Source organism: Actinia tenebrosa, unplaced genomic scaffold (assembly GCF_029948245.1).
Source record: "Actinia tenebrosa isolate PJP-AT-01 unplaced genomic scaffold, QUT_ActTen_1.0 PGA_scaffold13__45_contigs__length_12533684, whole genome shotgun sequence".
Lineage (NCBI taxonomy): Eukaryota > Metazoa > Cnidaria > Anthozoa > Actiniaria > Actiniidae > Actinia > Actinia tenebrosa.
In genome coordinates this window covers 5,885,273-5,908,754 of record NW_028292573.1, presented here as the reverse complement: position 1 = coordinate 5,908,754, position 23,482 = coordinate 5,885,273, and the positions used below count along the sequence as shown (strand labels likewise).

Genomic DNA, 23,482 nt, shown 5'->3' with positions numbered 1-23,482 from the left:
AACCCAGAATCAACCAAGGTTGAATACGCCCTCAAAAATGTTTCGATGTGGACTTTTAGTAATCAATCCTTCATGTATCAAGGCTTCTATACCACAGATTATCAAGGTAGCGTCTAAAGATATCAGGGATGTATTATACGTTGATTTATTCAATTCCAAAGCGGCTTGTCTCTCGACTACTTACTCTCTTCTACTTCAAGTTTATGGAAGGAGTCACCGTAGTCTTGGTAATGTGGACATCAAAGTTCTTCTCCCAGAGCTGGGGCAGCCCAAACCTAGAGTATTGTCCAAGCAGCCTGATATTACTCTTGTTGTTGATTTTCCTGAGTCCAGTGAGGAAGATAACACGTTGGATAACATCAAGACTTGGATTAATGAGCGTTTTTGGGGTCTCTCAGAAGTCCAGTCCAGGATTGTGCACTTGAATAAAGACCTGTCTTTGCTGTCTTCAGAATCTTCAATCGATTTGGCTAGTATTCCTTCCTTGAAGGTCTATGATGAGGTTGCTTTGGGAGGGACATTTGATCGCATTCACGACGGCCACAGGTTACTTCTTGGCGTAGCTTGTCTGTTGTGCGAGAGAAAGATCACTGTGGGGCTCAGCGATGGACCTTTACTTGAGAGAAAGGTATTAAAGGAGCTTATTCAGTCGTTTGAAGAGAGAAAAAGGATCGTTGAAGAACTGATTGAAGATATCAGACCAGGTATCAATAAAGCTTCTTTTTAATTTGAATCCACCTCTTTACCTTGGTAACAATGTTTCCCATTTCAGGCCACATGTCATTCTCTAGAGAATAAGATACTTTGTTTGAGTTGTATTCATATTCATGTGTCTTCTCATGCACAACTGTTAAACAAAGAAATGATACTCTAGGGAATGACATGTGGTAATGTATGAAATGGGAAAACATTACTCCCAATCTAAATAGATCTATTTGTTGACACAGATGTCAGGGTTCCCTAAAGAGGATCTATATCCAATTTCATAGCCTAATAAGCCTGAAGCAAGATGATGTTTTACCCCAGTCTCTAGATCATAATCCTTTTCACATTGCTTTGGTTCTTTAAGTATGACTATTGTTCCTGTATTCTCTAAGGAATCAAAAATTTTAATATGAAAAAATTTTAAAAACTATTATGGTATAGAGTCGGAGGTAAAACGTCATCTCACTTCAGGCTTATTCTTGTCAGAATATTAGTTCCAGTGATGGATTTTTGAGAAATATGCTTATAACCTATATTTCAAAAATCATAATTCCCATTCGCAGTACTTCAAATCCCATATAATTTTTGGTTACTATAAGCAAATAATCCCAGTTCTCATTTGTACTGTTCAGATCCCTCGATAGAGAGATTACATTGTAGGCTGTCTTATCATAGACTGTTTTCTTTGGTACTACACAATAAAAATTTTGCCAAATTACGGAGATGTGGTAGAGTCTGTCATACAGCGTAGGGGCTGAGGAGGGCAGTGTACCATTTTCCTACCAACACACATATGCGTTTCATTTTTTTAGTTTCCTGCCATATTCACAGGATTAGCAAAATAGCGGCCTGCCAATGGCCAAATTTCAGGTTTGCCAGGCAAAAATAAGGATGCACTGCCAAATGAATAATAAAATGGCATGCAAAATTTGCCGAAATGACCTCCTTTTACCATGCTCCTTTACTATGGCAGGCTAAAAAACATTTCTATTTCAAGCCCTGATGTTTCCCCCTTGACTAGCAATGTCACTGTTCTAAGAGATTTTTTAATAAATGTTTTTCTTTTCACAGGTCTGCAGCATAACATTGTTCCTCTGACAGACCCTATTGGGCCAGCAGGCACAGACCCTAACCTGAAATGCCTCATTGTAAGCAAAGAAACAGAAAAAGGGATAGCATTTGTAAATGAAGCAAGGCGAAAGAGCAGCCTTCAAGATTTAGAAGCACATGTCATTGACATTGTAACAGAGGAAACAGCCATGTTTACCCCTGGTAAAAGTGATGACGCAGAAAAGATGAGTTCTACTATTGAGCGGCATAAACTTCTTGGTAAACTACTAAGGCCAGTCAAGAGTATTCCAAGGAAAAGAAGCTCAGAGAGGCCATATATTATAGGGCTTACTGGGGGAATAGCCAGTGGAAAATCAGCTATAAGTAAAAGACTTGAAAAACTTGGAGCAGCAGTGATTAATTGTGACCTTTTGGGCCACCTTGCTTATGCCCCAGGAAAGAAAGCCTATGGCCAGATTGTAGAATCTTTTGGAGAAGAGGTCTTAGCGAATGATGGCACAATTAACAGAAAAGCTCTTGGCACTATCGTTTTTGCAGATAAAGATAAACTGAGTGAACTGAATAAGATTGTTTGGCCTGAGATTATGAATTTAGTAGAAGAAAAGATAAGCATCTTTGCAAGCCAAGGGGCACAAGTTTGTGTAGTAGAAGCTGCTGTTTTGTTAGAAGCTGGTTGGGATAGTGTTGTAGATGAAATATGGGTCACTTTTGTGCCAGAGGGTGAGGCAATAAACCGCATGTTATCAAGGGATAAGATGAATGAACAACAGGCTATCAACAGAGTTAGGGCACAAATGAGCAATGAGGATAGAGTTAGTCATGCACATGTGGCATTGAGTTCATTGTGGGAACCAGAGTACACGCAAAAACAGGTAGAGAGAGCCTGGAAAGGACTACAGGAGAGAATAACAGCATTGCCATCCAACCAATCTGCACTTTAACAGTTTTCACTTTCATTTTTTGTGTTCCTATATTGTCTGGCAAACAGTATTTAAAGAAGTTACCATAATCACGTTGACTCAAATTTTCCTTGACTTTCTATATTTTAAGATTTTTCATATTTTTTTCTTCTTAAAATAAATACAATGTATGAGGATACTTTATATATGAAATCTTGGGGAACTGGTAAAGCTCTAAATAAAAAGCTTTTAAATTTTGTTTTCTTTAGCTAATATTTTTAAGGGGCTTGCAAAGTCATGACTAATGTTATGAAAAGTCATTTAGTTTCATATAAAGATTCAATAATTTACAATGTTTTCTAGTAAGGGGCTTGCAAAGTCATGAACAAACTAAAATGGCAATCATGTCTGTATTAGTGATATTAAATACCAGAAATCATATTTTAAAAGGGTATATTAAACCCAGATCTCTAAAGGCTACTTCACAAGTTTTCACTAGCAATGTACTATATTATGTATTACATACACAAAAATAAGAATACAGTAAGCTCATTTTCACTGTTGAAGAAACCAATTGGAACATATTCAAGGGGGTTACTGTGTGTTACTTAAAGAAGGCATCACATAGTGTCCCTTTTAGGTCTTAACCTATTTTTTCTTATTATTTTCAACTCCAGAAGTTATGTGTCTAGTCACCTGATCCCCCCCTTGTCCTTGTCTAGGCAGAAGTCAAAATAAATAGAAAACATTTTGAATCTAATCGTGTTGGTGTTTGCTTTATGCTTGCATTGCTAATCAGTGCTACGCCTGAGCAAAGAAACACGTCCAGGGAGATAATGGCCACATCTGTGCTTAAGAACACTCTGGGATAGAAATGCTAGAGCACATTGACTGAAGATAGTATGCAATGATGTCTCCTACAACAGATGGTCAGTTTGCTTCTTCTTGGACAGCTAATCAAGTCTTCTTATAGAATAGGCTCAGTACCATTCCAGTTTATCACTGCCTTCTTCCATCTACAAAAGACACATGTCAATAAATGATATAAGAATACAACTGACACACAGCTGGGTTAAGAATAATGGCCAGTTATTGGACAATGTCTGAACAGAATCGTACTTGTACAGTCAAATCCGTGCTGGTCATTTTAATCAGCAACGTTAAGCCAGAAACAAGATATGACTGAGTGAGGCAAATCAAAATTGGCTGGTCATCATGACTGGTGACTGCTAGCCATTATTTTTAACACTGGATACAAGCATGTTTTCCTGATGATATCAAGAGTGGTATAAGGCATGGATACAGGATAGTAGAGTACATACCTTGTTCTTATGACATGTTCCAAAGGAGGCACTAGTTCTCCATCCTGGTAGTCTGGACATTCCTGGCTTGTATCTGTAAAAGAATGAAATTAGACAAATTTTGTTAATTAATGATCAAATACAAATAAATAATTTAAGGTGACTGCCTACTTTTAGAAATTGATTTAAGCTTTTTTTAAAACTTCAATTTTCCGAATTGAAATTTAATGCTGATTCCAAATCTGGAAAGAAAAATAGGGTGTCCCGAGCTCGTTTTCGAGATAATCAGCATTTAATGGGAGCCTACGCAAGAGCTTTTGGAGTAAAACTTGCGCCACCGGAAGTGATTAGAAAAAAATTAAGATTCATAAGATAATAGTTATTTGCAGACTATATGATTGCACGAACGAAGGCTAGTCAATCCTTCTACAATAATACATGGATATTTTCAACAAAAAGACAGAGAGATACATTGATTTGTCATATTTTGTAGTATCGGTGCTCTTGAAAAATCTCATAAAGTCGAACAAAAATCCCTACAAAAATCTATTTTTTCACGTGTTCCTGATTTAAACTTTTCCTAAAATGTTGATATAACCTAGATTTTTAGGAGTTTTTTCGGATGAGCTATCAAAAAATATCCGTGTCCCGTGCAAAATTTGAGGGTTTTGCCCTGTTGAAGCTCAAAACGCGTATGGTTCTTCAATAAAATCTTGTAGATTTTTCAGCAGTTTTTGAGCGCGCGCTCATCGTGGGCTCAATTCGAACGTTCAAAAGTAGGCAGCCACCTTAATTAATTTTAAAATACTGTTGACATGGTCATGTATGCTTGTTTTATGAGTAATATCAATACAGAGTTGTTAAATATACATAGATTTTCTTGTGCAGTACCCTAAGATATACCAATTTAAGGCACCATTAACATATGACGAGTATGATCCCCATACTCTTACCCGAAGTCGCCCCCTTCCCCAGTCTTTCATAATAAAGAGATATATTATAATTACAGATACTCTTAGACTATAATATTGACCTACCCACAGTTAGTCTTATTTCTTCATCCTGTCTTGATAAACCATCGTAATAATATAAATCAAACCTTGTCTTCTGGTCCCTAGAGATAAACACAAAACATTAAGGTATGAATCTTTCATGTACAGTACAATCAAACTACTCATGTCAAAATTTATCATTTTATTCAATCTGTTTCATTCATCCCTTCTGTCCCATTTATCCATCCTGCCCCTTTTATAATTTTATCCCATTTATTCATTCTGCCCCATTCTTATTTTTATCCCATTTAACCATTCTGTTGCATTTATCTATTTTATCCCATTTAACCATTCTGTTGCATTTATCTATTTTATCCCATTTAACCATTCTGTTGCATTTATCTATTTTATCCCATTTAACCATTCTGTTGCATTTATCTATTTTATTCCATTTAACCATTCTGTTGCATTTATCTATTTTATCCCATTTATCCATTCTGTTGCATTTATCTATTTTATTCCATTTAACCATTCTGTTGCATTTATCTATTTTATCCCATTTAACCATTCTGTTGCATTTATCTATTTTATCCCATTTAACCATTCTGTTGCATTTATCTATTTTATCCCATTTAACCATTCTGTTGCATTTATCTATTTTATCCCATTTAACCATTCTGTTGCATATATCTATTTTATCCCATTTAACCATTCTATTGCATTTATCTATTTTATTCCATTTAACCATTCTGTTGCATATATTTATTTTATTCCATTTAACCATTCTGTTGCATATATCTATTTTATCCCATTTAACCATTCTATTGCATTTATCTATTTTATCCCTTTCATTACTTTTATTCCATTTCTTTCATTTACCCATTTATCCTTTTGCACTCATTCATGCCAGTACATTTTTTCATCCCATACTATTTATCCATCCTATTTCAAATCCTTCATTTATCCCATTCTGTACTCTTTGCTCTTTCAACATGTCCTACACAGTAATACCATTTTATTGCAATTTCATTAACTCACCACTCTTCTGACAATGTTCTGTTGGTAGAGAACATCACACTAAAATGGCTCTCACTACATACCACCCATATTGGGAACTTAGGATTCTTGTAGTTCATGCCAATCTGTACAGAAGATATCACATGGTTTCTTCAATATAAAATGATGTTTAACTGAGGGGAGCGAGGGGAGGAATTGATTATGCTGCTAACTATTTTGTTCTAAACTTTCATCACATCCAGCCAGATGATGATGATGGTGATGATGATGATGGTGGTGGTAATGATGATGCTGATGATGCTGATGATGCTGATGATGCTGATAATGATGGTGGTGATGATGACGATGGTGATGATGTTGGTGTTAATGATGATGGTGATATGATGATGGTGGTGGTAATGATGATGATGATGGTAATGATGATGATGATGATGGTAATGATGATGATGATGGTGGTGGCGGTAGTTGTGATGATCATCACCATCACCATGGGGTAATGATGATGATGATGATGATGGTGGCTGTCATTGTTGTTGCTGTCCAATTAAATTGTGAATTTTATATTTAGTACACCTAATACCTGGCAGGAGCCATAATGTTCAAACAGCGACAGAAATCCAACATCAGCCTGTTTGTCTAGCCCCTTGAGTAGAACTGCTGCCGAAGACCCCCCAGAGTCTAATTCTATCACGTTATCAAATGCATTGGATGTTGCTCGGCCTGTGATGATCAAGTTGACCACTTCCTGGAAATAGTATAAACAAGAAAACACAGCAGTTGTTGGGAAATTAAAATATGGGAAATTGTTTGTGCCAGAACCTGATCTTAAATATCTGGTATCCATGGTAACCAATTGCAATTTTTGTTGAGGACCCTAGCTAAGTTAACCATGATCATGTGACAATGGTTGCCATAGAAATAATAGTATGACGATACCATAGTAACCAAGATCATGTGACCACATACCTGGGAGCAGTATCCATGTGCACCCATAAGTTCGTTGTTGGGATCATCCATATCTGATGCGACTCTGAAAGACCAAATGTTTTTCCTTATTGCCCATTTTGATAATTAATTATCAATAATTATCAATAATTATTACAAGACCAACACTGCCAGGGACGTCTGGGTTTTAGGCTCCCATCAATCAAAATCAATCAAACTAACTCGAGACTGTTGGAAATGTCATTACATCACTGCTTGTTTATTTGGGGGATAGAATCAAAATCCAATAGAAAATTCAACAACATTTTCTCCTGCCGAAACAGTTTAATCTAAAATGGCCTGGTTTTCAGATATAATATGCATTAATATGTACTAAAAAATATTCTGAGAGTTTGCTGGCTATTCCACTTCTCTTCATGGATAGATACGGTTATTACAACAATTTTCGGTGAAGTTGTGTTGATTTGACCCCCTCCGGTGACCATGATCCTTTGCATTTAAACAATAGATTGTTTTGATGTGACGTCATAGTGAAATAGGGCAATTATTACTGGCTAATTGCCTTGTTATGAAAATGGCTACAAGATGTTTTAAAGCATGGGTGGCATAGCAGTGAGAGTGCTTTCCTCTCACCAATGTGACCTGGGTTCAATTCTTGGACTCTTGGTATGTGAGTTAATAGAGTTGCTTGTTCATTCTCTTTCTTGCTTCAAGGGTTTTTCTCCGGGTTGGGGTTCTCCAATTTCCCCCCCCCCCCCTCAAAGACCAAATCCTAAATTCTAATTTGATCTAAAAAGGGCCTAGATGAAAATTACTCTGTATAAATCTCAGTTACTAGATAATTAAATTGTGGGTTTTTTTCGTAACTAGTAATAATGCTCACTGTTTGATAGTTCTTGATAATATTGAAGAATAGAGTAAAAGTATACAGCCACTGCTGGATTGGTCCTCAAACTAGGGAAAAAAAGCATATCATTTACCAGAGGATTATTCACTAAATAGAAGCATAAGATAGAAATAGCAGAGAGAAAATCAAAAAATTGAAAACGGAAAAATAATAGGCTAATCAAATATTATAATGAGAAAATTGAAAAATGTACTATAATTAAAAACAGTTTGAAAATGAAAAAATTCAGAAAAAGGGAAAATGAATGAACGAATGAAACAAGAAAGAAAGAAAGAAAGAAAGAAAAAAAAGGAAGCATTACCTGTTTAATTTGTTGATTAATATAAGAATGTAGTCCATCCCGTGAAGTGTATGTACGAAGAACAAGCTGAGAGTGAAAAAAAAGTTCACATTAGATATGCAAAATTTAATCAACGTATTTTGTACAGTCCAGATGACTGATTATAGTCATACGGTCACACTAAAGCATTCTGATTGAATATAAAGAAACCATGTCATTGGTTCAATAGAATGCTATCAGTTTAAATACCAGTGGTTAGAAGTGACATTCACAAGAGAATCACAAGACAAAGGCACGGCAACTATATGTTGGTGCTATTAATAACATTAATAGCACGTGTACCCTCATTTAAAATCTATATACGAAGTAGTAAATCCTTCTTAATTGGTAATAAGGGAATGGAATGGGAAAAAGGGATAGGTCACTTTTTTTTTGAGGCCTCAAATAATCATTGGATCATGAGAAAATACAGTAAGTCTCTCATTAGGACTGGTTTGATAATTATTATAATTTTTTTTTTTTTTTTTTTTTTTGACTACATTATTTAGGGTGGGGTGGGACATAGTTTTTTGGGCTTAAAACAAGTGGTGGTGGGGTTGGGGGAGGTGGGCCATCAATTTTTTTGCCTTTTGAGAATTGAATAATTATGGCCCACCCACCCACCTGCTTTCTGACCAGTCCTTAAGATTGTTATTCAAGTTTTACTAACATTTTCAGTGAGTTGATCAGGTTTATATCTTCCAGCACCAACAAAATTAGAGTTGCCAAATCCAGCTGGTCTGAAAGAAAATAAAAATGCCATTCACAAAAATGTAATGGGCATTTCAATCTTAAGAAGGTTGGGAAATCAAGTGTGGCATAGGGTCCATAGGCACTCGCCTTCAGCGCCGTAGTGTCTCAGGTTTGATTTCTGGTCTTGATATCACACAAAGTTGGGTTTCTCTTGATTTGAGGGTTTTTCTCGAGGTTCTCTTGTTTTCCTTCCAACGAGTTGAATATTGATCATTTTTGTCTATGAGTTAGCCGTGCCCTGACTTAGATCAGCCCAGTGGTTGTTCCAGGGTTCTATATTTGAGTTGGCCATGCCCTGACTTAGATCAGCCCAGCGGTTGTTTCAGGGTTCTATCTGTGAGTTAGCCGTGCCCTGACTTAGATCAGCCCAGAAGGTTGTTTCAAGGTTCTATGTGTGAGTTAGTCATGCCCTGACTTAGATCAGCCCTGTGGTTGTTTCAGGGTTCTATCTGTGAGTTAGCCGTGCCCTGACTTAGATCAGCCCAGAAGGTTGTTTCAAGGTTCTATGTGTGAGTTAGTCATGCCCTGACTTAGATCAGCCCTGTGGTTGTTTCAGGGTTCTATCTGTGAGTTAGCCATGCCCCGACTTAGATCAGCCTAGCGCTTGTTTCAGGGTTCTATCTGTGAGTTAGTTGTGCCCTGACTTAGATCAGCCCAGAGGTTGTTTTAGGGTTTGATCTGTGAGTTAGCCATGCCCTGACTTTGATCAGCCGAGAGGTTGTTTCAAGGTTTGATCTGTGAGTTAGCCATGCCCTGACTTTGATCAGCCCAGAGGTTGTTTCAGGGTTCTATCTGTGAGTTAACTGTCAGCCCTGACTTAGATCAGCCCAGAGGTTGTTTCAGGTATATAGCATACATTATGTGGAGTACTTACAGTGCCACTGTTGCAGACTTGTAGTCTCCAGCCTGCCAGAGGATATCAGTGATAGATGTTGCTAATGCTTTAGTCCTCTCATGAGGCAATGGCTGTAGACAGCTGGATGTAGAATGTGTGACAGAGTCAAAAGACACTATTTTGGACAGTAATTATTTAGTCATAAATCTATATTTTTAATTAGGAATGCCTCGTGTACACATAGGAATGTAATTCTTTAGTTAACTGTTTGCGTGGAAAATGCGTAAGCAAGAAATAATTTCCGTACGTAATTACATTACAGTGAGTCATGCCTAGGTTTGGCGCTTGCTTACGTAAGTTCGTGTTTGGGACATCCTGTTTGCGCCTAGGGCGTGCAATATTGCGTAGGATGTGTAAGGTCTTAAGAATGCAGGTTTTCCCATAAAAATAGGCCCAAACTAAGCTTAAATCAGTGTAGTAAAAGTTCTTGAAGACGTTGCACATATCAAGACAAGGAATTCTCTACGATGTAAAGTCTTTATCATGGCCTTCTAACAGTTTTCCATGTCCAAGCTTGGTATGGAGCTCACATGATAATGGACTGTTGTCATTGATCTCTTGGTCAAGATGAATAGCACTTACACTTTCCATAGTTTGATGTCTTACAGCCAAAGATAAAGAGTGATGACAGAGGAATAGCTTATCTTATGGGCAAAACAAATGCCCATAATTTCGAGAAGAGACATGATGTTCATCCATTTTGGGTCATTACTGTCTACTACACCAAACAAGATCAAAGGAAGAATTTTTGCAAACTGCCACATTTGGCTTGCAGTTTGTCCAAGTTGTGTGAATTTTTCAATAAATTCTTTTGTCAAAACCACTTGCAATCTGATTCATAGCTGAGCGCCTTGCCGCCGGTTACATTTTTGGTGTCAGAAGTGGGATTGCAAGAAAGTTGACATTAGTAGTTACTGATTATTTACCAACGGGAACGAGACTGAAATCATGGCAGAAGAAGCTGTGGCTGCACTCACAGAGCAATTGGCTGCACTCAAGGCACAGCTGGATGGCATGCAGGCTGAAGGAGGACCCCCTGCCCAACCTGTTCCTGCACCAGTGGTAAAAGTGACAGTGCCAAGGGAGAAGAAGCTGAGAAAGTATGCTGGTGGCAGAGACGACAAAGTGCTTGAAGACTGGATAGCGGATGCACAGAGGTCTGTGGCTGCCCAGAAGTTAACTGGTCAAGAGGCGGTGGATTTCCTGTACCATAGCTTAGAAGGTGCGGCTCGAGATGAAGTTCGACTAAGGCCTGTGGATGACTGGACAGACCCGGATGGCTTCTTCAGGATTCTAAGAGACGTCTTCGGGGAGAAGCTCACCAAGACCCAGCTTCTCCAGAGGTTTTTCGCCAGAAAACAAGGTGACAGGGAGCCCATCCAGGACTTTGCCCATGCCCTGATGTCAATGGCGGAGCACATAACCAGAGTACACGTAGGAGCCCTGGAAAACAAGGACCAGAACCTCAGAGACACATTCGTTGAGAACTTGCGTGACAACCTGTTGCGCAGGGATCTCAAGCGCTATATCAGAGAACATCCCGAGAAGACCTTCAACGAGGTGAGGCAAGAGGCCTATCGTAGCTCGGAAGACACAGATAGAGGAGCACATCGCCATGCAGCGGCCAAGGAGGTGTTGGTGGAGAGCAACCAAGTAAATGCCATCCAAGAGCTTACAGCAGGACAGAAGGCCCTGGTGGAGAGGCTCATGCAGCAACAAAAATTGCTGGATGAGCAGCAGAAGCTGCTAACCCAACTTACCATGAAGTTAGCAAGCCCATCACCACCACGAAGTCCCCCACGTGGTCCGAGGAGATGTTACAACTGCCACGAGCTTGGACATCTTCGGCCGAACTGCCCAAAGCCCCTGAAAGACAAGGCACCAGCAGCACCACAGAAGGAGTCAAACTCCAGCTCTCCACGGCAGTGAGCCACGCCGTGGAGAGGAACTGTAGTGGCTCTAATTCTCTTTTTCAGAACGAAAAGTTTGTCGGGACAAGTCCCACAGTGGTGGCGAGGATTGGCGGAGTACCTGTGAAAAGCTTAGTGGATACGGGCTCCATGGTTACCCTCATCACCGAGTCGTTCTACAGGGAAAAGCTACAGCCAACCCTAGGAGACCTACACCCTGAAACAAGATTACTGCAGCTGCGAGGAGCTAACGGTTTGGACATCCCTTACATTGGATATATCGTCGCTGCAGTAGAGATCGGAGGAGTGGTGGTCCCTGGGTGCGGCATCTTCATCACGAAGGACACAGCAGCCACTACAGTAATGCAGAGGAGGGTACCTGGCCTACTGGGAACCAACGTTCTTGGGCAGGTGCCCCAATACCAACAGATCCTGCAAGATGAAGAGAAGAAGAGTAAACGTAAAACTGGGTTCGTGAAAGTAGCCGGCTCAGACAAAGTCTGGGTCCCTGCTTTCACGGAATCTGATGTCTTGGTCACAGGCCCATCATGGGGCAATGATGCTGTGATCGAACCCCTTGGTGTACCAGTAGAAGGAAACCTCACCGTGGCCAGTACTCTCGTGGATACTACCAAGACGTGTTACTATGTCAGAGTTGCCAACCAGACGGCAAAGGACATATGGCTAAAGCCGAGGACGCGGATTGGAATTGTGCGAGAGGGAGAGATGGTCAAGAGAGGAGAGCAGTTGGAGTTCCTACACGAGAATAACATGGTGACAGTGTGCTGTAACCTTAGTGCTGACCCTCAGATGCCACCCCAACGGGAAGCTGTGGGCAAAGTACGTTGGCAAAGGATACAGACACCCCCTCACGGGATTACCCTGGAACATTTCCCCGGGACGGAACTTCAGAGGGAGAAAGCTCTCCAGATGTTCGAAAGAAATGAAGAGGTGTTTGCTTCATGTAAGGAGGACCTTGGCTGTACAAAGACAACATATCATCGCATCTACACAGACGATGATGTGCCTGTCACAGAGCGTTACAGAAGGATTCCTCCAAACCAATACCAGGAGGTGCAACAGCATCTACAAGACTTGCTAGAAAAAGGAGTGATATGTCCAAGTGAGAGTAACTATGCCTCCCCAATAGTGCTTGTACGAAAGAAGTCTGGAGCCTTGAGGATGTGCGTCGACTACCGGAAGCTGAACCAGAAAACCAAGCGTGATCAGTACCCCCTACCAAGGATAGAGGAATCACTGGAGGCACTGCGTGGCGCAAAGTACTTTTCCACCATAGATCTGGCATCAGCCTACAATCAAGTTGAAGTCCATCCTGATGATCAGCACAAGACTGCGTTCACAACGCCCATGGGTTTGTTTCAGTACACTCGGATGCCGTTTGGACTACAGAATGCCCCAGCGACCTTCCAAAGGTTGATGCAAGGAGTCTTCCGAGAGGACATACTTCGCACCCTGATGGTCTACCTGGACGACATCATAGTCTTCTCATCCACCATTGAAGAACATCTTGAGCGGTTGGAAACGGTATTCAGTAAGCTGAAGCATCATGGATTAAAGGTTGAACCAACCAAGTGTCAACTCTTCAGAGATCGGGTGTCCTACCTGGGGCACGTGGTCTCTGCTGACGGTGTCGAGACAGACCCTGAAAAGACAAAGGCAGTTAACGAGTGGCCAGTCCCCCAGACAGTGCGCGATCTGCGATCATTCCTTGGTTTCGCGTCATACTACAGAAGATTTGTCCCCAAGTTCGCTCAAATGGCAGGCCCGCTGCACAAGTTAGTTGCTGAGCTCGGGAGCGGAGGAAGTAACAAGACCACCCGGAAGCAGATTGGCGTACTGTGGACAGAAGAGTGCCAAAAGAGCTTCAACAAGTTAAAGAATCTACTAACCTCAGCACCAGTGCTGGCCTACCCGGACTACACCAAGCCCTTCATCCTAGAGACGGATGCGTCCAACGAAGGATTGGGAGCCGTGCTGTCCCAAGAACAGGACGGAAGAGTCAAAGTGATCGCTTATGCCAGCCGAGGCCTGAGAGGTGGAGAGCGAAACATGGAGAACTACTCATCAAGGAAGCTGGAACTACTAGCCTTGAAGTGGGCTGTATGTGAGAAGTTCAGGGAGTACCTGCTGGGATCGAAGTTTGTCGTCTACACAGACAACAACCCGCTGACATACCTACAGTCAAAGAGTAAGCTGAAAGCTGTGGAGCAGAGGTGGGCTGCAGAGTTAGCAAACTTCAACTTCACCATCAAGTATCGCCCTGGACGTCACAACCAGAATGCAGATGCTCTAAGTCGCATCAACCGAGATGAAGAACCAACCACAGTTGAAGTAAGAAGTACCCTAGCCTACTCTACCAATACTACAGACCTACCAGAAGAGGTACGTCAACATTTGATGGTATCAGCAGCGTTCATAAGCAACACAGAGACAAGTGCGCTGGAGGAGCAAGCAACCTCATTCCCAACCACACCTCTCACAGAGATCCAACGACTACAGCAGGAGGACCCATGCATCAGTCGTCTCCTCCACTACCGAAACCTTGGACGTCGGCCAAGTAAAAGGCAAAGCCAACAAGAGACAAGGGATACAAGGAAGTTGCTTAGTCACTGGAACAGGATTGAGGAAAGCCATGGAGTTCTCTACCGCCGTACAGGAGTCGGACAGGGAAGTGAGCTTCGGTTACTGCTACTCCCCACATCAATGAAATCACAAGTACTGAAGGGTGCGCACGATCAATGTGGACATCAAGGACAAGACAGGACAGAACAGCTCTTGAGGAAAAGATGTTGGTGGCCCGGTATGCAAGGAGATGCGAAGCAATGGATCTCAAATTGTGAAAGATGTGTCATTGCCAAAGGATCCTACCTTCCAGTCAAGACGCCGATGGGCAGCCTACTAGCTACTAGGCCATTGGAAGTGCTAGCGATGGATTTTACCTTGCTTGAGCCTGCAACAGATGGAAGAGAAAATGTCCTCGTGTTAACAGATGTGTTCACAAAGTTTACAATTGCTGTACCTACCCGTGATCAGAAAGCTACAACCGTAGTCAAGACCCTGATTAAAGAATGGTTCCTTGTGTATGGAATCCCCCGAAGAATACACTCTGACCAAGGCAAGTCATTTGAGGCAGAACTAGTCAAGGAGTTGTGTGCAGTGTATGGAATTAAGAAGTCAAGGACAACCCCCTATCATCCTCAAGGAAATGGGCAGTGCGAAAGATTCAACCGTACACTACATGAGCTTCTAAGAACTCTACCAGCAGAAAAGAAAAGAAGGTGGCCTGAACACCTGAAAGAGTTATGTTACGCCTATAATGCTACGCCACATGCAACGACTAGATACTCACCCTTCTACCTGATGTTTGGTAGAGATGCAAAGCTACCTTTGGACATTCTACTTCCTGATGATGACAGACAAGTGACAGTAGACAACCAGCAATGGATTACCAAGCACCAGACTCGTCTACGAGAAGCTTATACCACTGTGACACAAAACTTGAAGGAAGCTGCTACCGTCAGAAAGAAGATCCATGACCAGAAGGGCAGAGCACTGGCCGAACCACTACAAGTTGGAGAGCGAGTACTCCTTCGCAACCGTAAAGTCAGAGGAAGAAACAAGATTCAAGATAAATGGGACAACCAAGTGTACAAAATCGTTGAACGAAGAGACAACAATACATATGTCGTTGAAAGAGCTGATGGACATGGAGGAGATAAAGTTGTTAGTCAAGGAGAAATGCAAGTGTGTCCAAGACCAATGCTGGAGATACGAGGACGACACAAGCAAGCTGACAGGTCTAGACAAACATGTACTGCATCGCCAGAATCATCAGATGAAGAAGATGACATTGGAGGAATGACAATCGCCTTTCAACCAATGACAGAACCAGCTGAACCTGATGATGATGATGATAGTGACGATGCGTCTGAGGAAGAACTGGCTGCACCTGTACTCCGACGTTCCACAAGGACAACGGCAGGCCAACACAGCAACCTCTATAATCTTCCAAGATCCGCACTTCAGCACTGACGAGTCCACCTGCGTATCATTGTTCCTGAATTTGCTCGAGGACGAAGCAAACAAAAAGGAGGGGCAAGTGTGACAGAGTCAAAAGACACTATTTTGGACAGTAATTATTTAGTCATAAATCTATATTTTTAATTAGGAATGCCTCGTGTACACATAGGAATGTAATTCTTTAGTTAACTGTTTGCGTGGAAAATGCGTAAGCAAGAAATAATTTCCGTACGTAATTACATTACAGTGAGTCATGCCTAGGTTTGGCGCTTGCTTACGTAAGTTCGTGTTTGGGACATCCTGTTTGCGCCTAGGGCGTGCAATATTGCGTAGGATGTGTAAGGTCTTAAGAATGCAGGTTTTCCCATAAAAATAGGCCCAAACTAAGCTTAAATCAGTGTAGTAAAAGTTCTTGAAGACGTTGCACATATCAAGACAAGGAATTCTCTACGATGTAAAGTCTTTATCATGGCCTTCTAACAGTTTTCCATGTCCAAGCTTGGTATGGAGCTCACATGATAATGGACTGTTGTCATTGATCTCTTGGTCAAGATGAATAGCACTTACACTTTCCATAGTTTGATGTCTTACAGCCAAAGATAAAGAGTGATGACAGAGGAATAGCTTATCTTATGGGCAAAACAAATGCCCATAATTTCGAGAAGAGACATGATGTTCATCCATTTTGGGTCATTACTGTCTACTACACCAAACAAGATCAAAGGAAGAATTTTTGCAAACTGCCACATTTGGCTTGCAGTTTGTCCAAGTTGTGTGAATTTTTCAATAAATTCTTTTGTCAAAACCACTTGCAATCTGATTCATAGCTGAGCGCCTTGCCGCCGGTTACAAATGATATGAGGGTGGATAAGATAAAGATTTTCATCACTGTGCATAACCATCATGACTACAATTACCTTCTTGAATCTGATTTTCTTTGTTCTCCAAACAGAAGATTTTTAAGGACAAATGCTTGCACGGCAGCAAGAACACCACAAGGTCCACCCTGTGACATCCAAGAGTCATGAGTATATAATAATATTTAACAAAGTTCTTGAAATTGTAGATTTTAATCCCCCTAATTATCTTGCCCCTTTTTTTAACACTAATGATAAAAAGGTAAATTATACATCGTGAAAAGATGAAAAATCTTTCTGACATTTCGGACGCTAGTCCTTCATTGGAGTAAATGAAGGACTAGCGACAAAGGACTAGCGTCCGAAACGTCAGTAAGTTTTTTCATCCTTTCACAGTGTATAATTTACCTTTTTATCATTACTGTTTCATTAGAAACACCGACACAGCTCACACTAGTTTTTATCTAGTTATCTCTTCCTTTTTCACACTGATTTTCTGAACCCCCTCCCCCTGTATGCCAATGTACTCTCGCCTAATGTTTTGTAGTATAGACATTTTTAGTGGTCCTTGTTTCAAAAAGAATAGCATTCAATAGCTGACGGCTAACAAGCTACATGTGACAAACCCCTGCAGCCATCATTCAATGATGGAATTGGATTTGAAAGTTGATCACAAGAGTATTCAAGTGACAAGTGGAATATTCCACGATGTGGCATGAGAAAGCATTTACAAAAAGAATCTTATCTCACGCCATTGGAAATACCTAGGCTGCATTGCCTGATGGGAAGAACCAAATACTGCCGAATATACAACTTTCCTGGATTCTGATTGGCTGTATTTTTTGTAATGGGGGATAAAATGCAATTTTTAAAGTAAATTACAATGTTTAAATACCTTGTGCTGTACAATTCCATACTCCAAGCCATAATGATCACAGAAGTTAAAACTCTGTTGTCTCCATTCCTGGTTAAAACAACTTTTGGCTGAACCAAAGATAAGGTTCTTGAGAGCCTGTATATAAATACAAATAATTATTTTAATAAATAATGAATATTAAAGCAATGTGAAGTATCGGGGCGTAGCAGTGCACTTGCCCATCATCAATAATTTCTTATTTCTTAATTTCCCATTTACTTATTTTCTTTACCCTGTAGAGTCAACTTAAATCTTATTGCTTTTTTTCTTTTATTCTATTTAACCCCATTTATTCTGTTCCATTTCCTTCTTCCCATTTCCATTCACTTCTAATCGCTTACCATATACTGATGTTTTGACGTCCAATTTCAATTCCTGACTACTATCATTTTATTTTATTCAATCCCATTCATCCTTATTCATTCCCATTCATCCTTATTCATTCCCATTTATTCCTATTTTCAGTTCAGGGACTGAACATGTTCCTTTTATGTGTTTTTTGAGTCTATTGATTGAATCCCATTACTTCTTTTTAATTCTTTTTAATTAATCCCATTCATTTATTTCCTCTTACCATAGCCTGTTCCAATGATATTGGTTTGCTTTCAAAGTCTGCCGTTAGAGCATGCGTTGTACCTACAACAAAAGAGATATTATTAGGATATTATGATTCATTCAGATATCTATTAGTATATTATTAGGATGATTACAATCAACATTATGACTATGTACTTCAGTTCTTACCAAGAGACAGTTGTGCAATACTGTCATCAAGATCGTCATCAATGTCTTCAAACACTAGCTCCTCTTTCTGCTGCTGAAAGGAAACATAACATAATGATAAAGTCAGCCCTGCAATACAATGTGCAGGTACTAGAGAAAGAAAGAGGCCACATATTGCATAGGCACCGCACCTTAATGGTGCAGTAATAGGAAACAGGCAGTTTCCTATTTTAATACTAGTAATTGTATCACTTTCCAATCGCATGGCATGCACAAAAGAAATAATGGTATATAGCAGTTCAACATGATGTTTGTGTCATATATTTTTGCATTTTTACTTGAGAGTAATGCACAAGGTTCGCATCAAAGCAGTGGTCCAAAAATAGGAAGTACCTGATTTTTATTTTCTGGTATACAGAGAAGCCTCAAAGAATGCATTAGTATTTAAAATATAATGTGACGGCAAAACTGAGCAGTAAAAACGTTATACTGTAGTAGGAGGCCGGTAGATGAGCATGTTATATAATTATCTAATCTTGTATATAATTATATCATATATCATCTTGGTTGTTTACTACTGAATGCACCAATAATTCAATATTTTCTCCTTACTTGTTGGTTTTTCCTAGAACCTACAGATGAACCTGGTCTGAAATAGAATAATAATAGTAATAAATAAATAATATATTGCAGATAAATATGATAGGGAAGCAGAGGTGGTGTACGCCCCATTAATAATGAGCAGCCTCTCTCCAATGTGACACAAGTGATAGTGTGAGTTTCTTGACCAATCAGCGTGCAAGATTTTCAATAATCACCTGTGTATTTTTACTAATATTATTTAACATTATTCTTCATTCTTCATATTTTACCTTGAAGTTGCAGTCTTTTTAACCTTGTCAATCTTGTCTGAAATAGGACTGCTTTTGCTAAGGGAAAAAATGCATTGTGTAGTTCCAGAAATTATCCATACCCCCGACAGAGAAATTTGAAATTTACAAGGGGTAGGGGTCAGAGAAAGAACAGAATTATGAAGTTCGTATGGAAGAAAATTGGAATTTACGAGGGACAGGGCGGGGTCTGAAAAAATGCCTCCATGGGGGGTAGGATAATTTCTGGAACTAGATGTTTCAACTCTGTTGAAGGTGGGATACAAACTTAAGTATGTGTTTGAATGCCAATGCAATAATTGTTATGGGGCACTTACTTAAATATATGATTCTGTACTTCTTTTCTTGCAGATAAAACTCTTGTGTTTTCTTCTTTTTCACTCTGAAAAAAAATTAAAGAAATTTGAATGACGACAGACATTGTGTCGAATTAACAAACTTATAATTAACCCTAACCCTAACCTTAAAGCCTATGGACAAAGAAAATGGTATTTCCAAGGATTGTGAAAGGATTTGATATATTTAAAGTGCTACTCTGATAAAAATCGCTCAAACTTGGATTCAGCTGTAACTTCCTAAGAATACTCTTTAAAGGTCCAATAATCACTGTATGAAGTGTTTTCTCGATATTCAGGACAAAAGTATGGTATTTTTCCGATTATTTTTTGGAGTCTGTGACATCATACACTCAACATCAAACATTGCTACATATATTTCTTTGTATATAAATCCTTAATTTATTTTATTTCTATGAAGCCCACCCCTTTTCCATCAGTGCTTCATTTCAATCAATGGTAAAAGTCTACATGGTTTAGAGAGAAACCAGGTATGCACAATGGATGGGGTCATAAGTGGCAATGACTACATATACAACCCTTTTTTAAGGTGGCCGCAACACACAACTAGCTAACTAATAGTGACACTGTCAAGGTATATTTAAGTATTTGAGATCATGAAATCTACATACTGATAAAATATCATCTTTGTTTAAGGTGTCCATATGCCTCTTAAAACTGACATCATCAGAGGATGTTTTAACTGCCTGGAATTTATGCCCAGTAATTGCCAGTTCTGATGTCTGTCTTTTGGTATGACCTGGTCTTTTCCCTCTCATTCCAGCAAGACCAGAACTAACGACAGGACCTGCCAGGCCTGCACTGCGTGTTCTACTCCGATGAGTCTTTGAGGGGGTAAAACTACTTGATGCTGTTTCTTTGGCAGGAGGGATATCGATATTCTCTGTTAATGGAATGGAAGATATATGGACCACATCTTTTATTTCTCTTTCCTTGGAGACCCTCTCGGACTTTTCAAGTCTCTGCAGAAGATCAATGTAGTCTAGTTTGTCTTCAGAAAAATTCTCTGTTAATTCCGATGGCTTATTAACTTTCCTGTTTTTATCAGCAGACAATCTCCTTTCTCTGATTGAAAAAGAAAAAAAAAGATTTAAAAAGAGAACTTATAATTCTTTTTACCCCTCCCTGGGCACCCCTCCCCTGGGGTGACTCGTTCTACTGTCATACCTTGTAGATCTGACCCCTGTTCGGGATAGGGTGGTACCATCTATTAACCCCTCCCTGTGCACCCCTCCCCTAGGGTGACTTGTTCTACTGTTATACCTTATAGATCTGACCTCTGCTGGGGATAGGGTGGTACCATCTATTAACCCCTCCCTGCTCACCCCTCCCCCAGGGTGACTTGTTCTACTGTTATACCTTGTAGACCTGACCCCTGCTGGGGATAGGGTGGGTACCATCTATTAACCCCTCCCTGTGCACCCCTCCCCCAGGGTGACTTGTTCTACTGTTATACCTTGTAGACCTGACCCCTGCTGGGGATAGGGTGGGTACCATCTATCAACCCTCTCTGTTCACGCTCACACCTCCCCCAGTGTAACTTGTTCTTATTACTGTATAATAAAGTACTCATATACCTTGCAGATTTAAACCCTGCCGTGGATGGACGACTAGTATCAGGTACTGTTGCATCCTTCTTGGCAACATTAGTGGTAGATGATGAGAGCCCTTTCTCCCTGAAGTACTGTACTATCACCTCTAACATGGTACGATAGACGATAGTATGTTCCTAAATGGAAAAAGACACCTATGTCTTAGTACTTTATTACTTTATAGAGTCTGTAGCTAACAAACCTGTGGGGCTTTTCCATTATCAAATTGTCATTTAGAAAATGATTCCTGTGGAGGGAGGAAAACTGGGGGGAAACCCTCAAAGTAGAGCAAGTCTGATGCGGAGTTAGTTCTTGGATTAAATCCTTGACCGGAGGTGAAAGGCAACACCTTAGCAATGCACAGCACCTGCGCTTCCCAAATTAAGAAGCATCCAAAACTATATAAATACAATTTCCTACCTCACAGAAATCTTGTAATTAGTTTGTATAAATAAACAATAAAATAGAGGATAGCACTTGACAGTTAAATTAGTGATATTTTCTTGGTCCTTTTTAATGTCTCTAGCTTATTATGGTTGCGGCTCATAGGACCACCATCAGCATGGCCATTCAAACCAAGTAAAGGTCTAACCAATTGTTAATTTATTACAAAGGCAGCAACTTCTCCAAGTTATTTTAAGACCCTGAGTGTTTGACTGGTCTGGGACTCAAACCACAATCTAATGCACAGAAGACAGACATTTTCACCAATAGTCCCCTTCACAGTTCCCTGCGCCATCTTGAAAGGTAGAAGTGCCTTTGCATAGTAGCGAGATGAACGGTGAGCTTACAATGATAGAGACCTTTTTTAACACCTTGGACAATTATTCACATGCCTCTATCATTGCAAGCTCACCGTTCGTCTCACTTCGATGCAAATGTATGGCTACCTTTCGAGATGGAGCATAGAACTGTGAAGGGAACTATTGAGCTTACCTTGTTTTTCTTCATCAATCTCTCAATATGAATCTCCTTTGCTAGTTGAGCTCTGTTACTGACACTGTGCAAATTAAAGGTAATGATCGTCATATCCGTTTACTGGATGCAAGACAATCAATATTTTCTGAAGCATTCTACTAAGAACTTTAAATTAATGAATAATACACTGTTGTCATATTGGCTGATGAGCGCACGAAAGCCACCCACTCAATTTGCAAGGTTGAGCAAGGCTGCTCATTCAAAATAAAGGTGGATAGCACAATTCAGGTCAAAACAAAAGGTCAACTTCTATATATGCATTTCATGTGCTTCTGTGTCTTTTATTGTATTGGACTAATGACTGGGTGACCTCGTTTTTATGCACTTATCAGCCATAATGAGAAAGGTGTATAATTATCTGAAGTTTCCATATTGTAGAGATGCAGGTGGTTATCAATGTGTGATATCACGTTTGACAGTCAAAAGTCCTTCTTACCTATGCTCATCTCTGGGCATCTCCTGGTCCAACACTGCCAAGGAATTTTTCAATCCCTGTTGAATGATATCATACAGTACATGTATAGGTACATCGTTGTGACCATCTCTGGGTAGCTTTCTTAGAATGTACCCCCCCCCCACACAGAGGCATTTTTTTCAGACACCCTCTACCCCAGGAAGTTCCATTTCTCAAAGCTCGGTCCGTACGGCATCACCTCAAGCCAAATATTTTCCCATACAGCCCTCCCACTCACTTAATAAGTACATAATAAGCTTACAGTTTTATGTGCAATAGAAAGTCACAATATTGAGTAATGTGGAATATAAGTTATAATGAATAAATCATAATTAACTATTATGTAACTTGTATGTGACCAAATAAAGTTCATTATGCATCTAGACTTAGACAATAACACAGACAACACAGATTTCCAGTGAGCTCAGAAAGCTTTTAAAGTCTTACGAAGGCAAATTTCTCAACAGAAAAAAATATCACTGTTACTTGAAAAATTGGGAGAGCTCTGCTGGTCAAAAGCAGTAATCAAAAACCAAAATTAGTATTTGCTCGCATGAAAAGTTAACCTTCATAATCGATAATTTATATAAAAAGGTTATTTATATAAGCTTAAACAGGAGATAACGGTCTTACAAAGACACACAAGGTTTATAAACACATTACCAAGGCGACAGTTGCTAGGAGTGTTAAAAAGTATCTTTTTTCTCCAGAAATGCTAAATATCTTCCAAAAATAAAACTTAGGTATAATAAACTGTTTATCACCATTAGAAGAGTTGTGTTTTTTACCTTTCTGCTGAGATATTCTCGCACAAGAGAAGCCGTCAAAGATTCAACATCGTCCGCCATCATTCAAACCAAACGCTCGACTAAAAGCCGCTTAATTAAAACTTCCTTTGACTCCAGCAGCTCAGGCTAGGTAAAAATATCATAATTGATCGTAGGAGTTTTGATTCTGAATA

At 39.9% G+C, this 23,482-nt stretch overlaps 2 protein-coding genes across 3 annotated transcripts; one reads left to right on the top strand and one right to left on the bottom strand.

The window, feature by feature from the left end:
• On the top strand, positions 1-3,435 carry LOC116286485 (bifunctional coenzyme A synthase). The gene is made up of 2 exons (XM_031693008.2): positions 1-704; positions 1,777-3,435. Exons 1-2 carry the CDS (start codon positions 38-40, stop codon positions 2,715-2,717), a joined length of 1,608 nt encoding a protein of 535 aa, XP_031548868.1. The 5' UTR covers positions 1-37; the 3' UTR covers positions 2,718-3,435.
• On the bottom strand, positions 3,072-23,482 carry LOC116286484 (putative ubiquitin carboxyl-terminal hydrolase MINDY-4). Of its 2 annotated transcripts, none has more exons than XM_089029042.1 (22): positions 23,310-23,482; positions 22,504-22,559; positions 22,026-22,089; positions 21,075-21,226; positions 20,109-20,562; positions 19,459-19,523; positions 19,124-19,180; positions 18,864-18,900; positions 18,273-18,345; positions 18,103-18,164; positions 17,508-17,624; positions 16,673-16,761; positions 9,784-9,885; positions 8,827-8,896; positions 8,139-8,204; positions 7,814-7,884; positions 6,952-7,015; positions 6,566-6,730; positions 6,007-6,110; positions 5,014-5,090; positions 3,998-4,070; positions 3,072-3,691 (listed from the first exon to the last, which is right to left on the bottom strand). In XM_089029042.1, the coding sequence occupies exons 1-22, from the start codon at positions 23,370-23,372 to the stop codon at positions 3,643-3,645; spliced, it is 2,130 nt and encodes a 709-aa protein (XP_088885168.1). In that variant the 5' UTR covers positions 23,373-23,482; the 3' UTR covers positions 3,072-3,642. The 2 variants fall into 2 exon arrangements, with proteins under 2 accessions (XP_088885168.1, XP_088885169.1); XM_089029043.1 differs by having other exon boundaries at positions 18,273-18,342.

Bases quoted from the DNA above. Each gene is read 5' to 3' on its own strand.
- LOC116286485 (XM_031693008.2), top strand. From the start codon at position 38: ATGTTTCGATGTGGACTTTTAGTAATCAATCCTTCATGTATCAAGGCT. The intron at 705-1,776 runs GTATCAATAAAG...TTCTTTTCACAG, and splicing joins GATTGAAGATATCAGACCAG to GTCTGCAGCATAACATTGTT.
- LOC116286484 (XM_089029042.1), bottom strand. From the start codon at position 23,372: ATGATGGCGGACGATGTTGAATCTTTGACGGCTTCTCTTGTGCGAGAA. The intron at 6,731-6,951 runs GTATGTGGTCAC...TACTATTTCCAG, and splicing joins CACATGGATACTGCTCCCAG to GAAGTGGTCAACTTGATCAT. The intron at 6,111-6,565 runs GTATTAGGTGTA...TCTTCTGTACAG, and splicing joins AACATTATGGCTCCTGCCAG to ATTGGCATGAACTACAAGAA.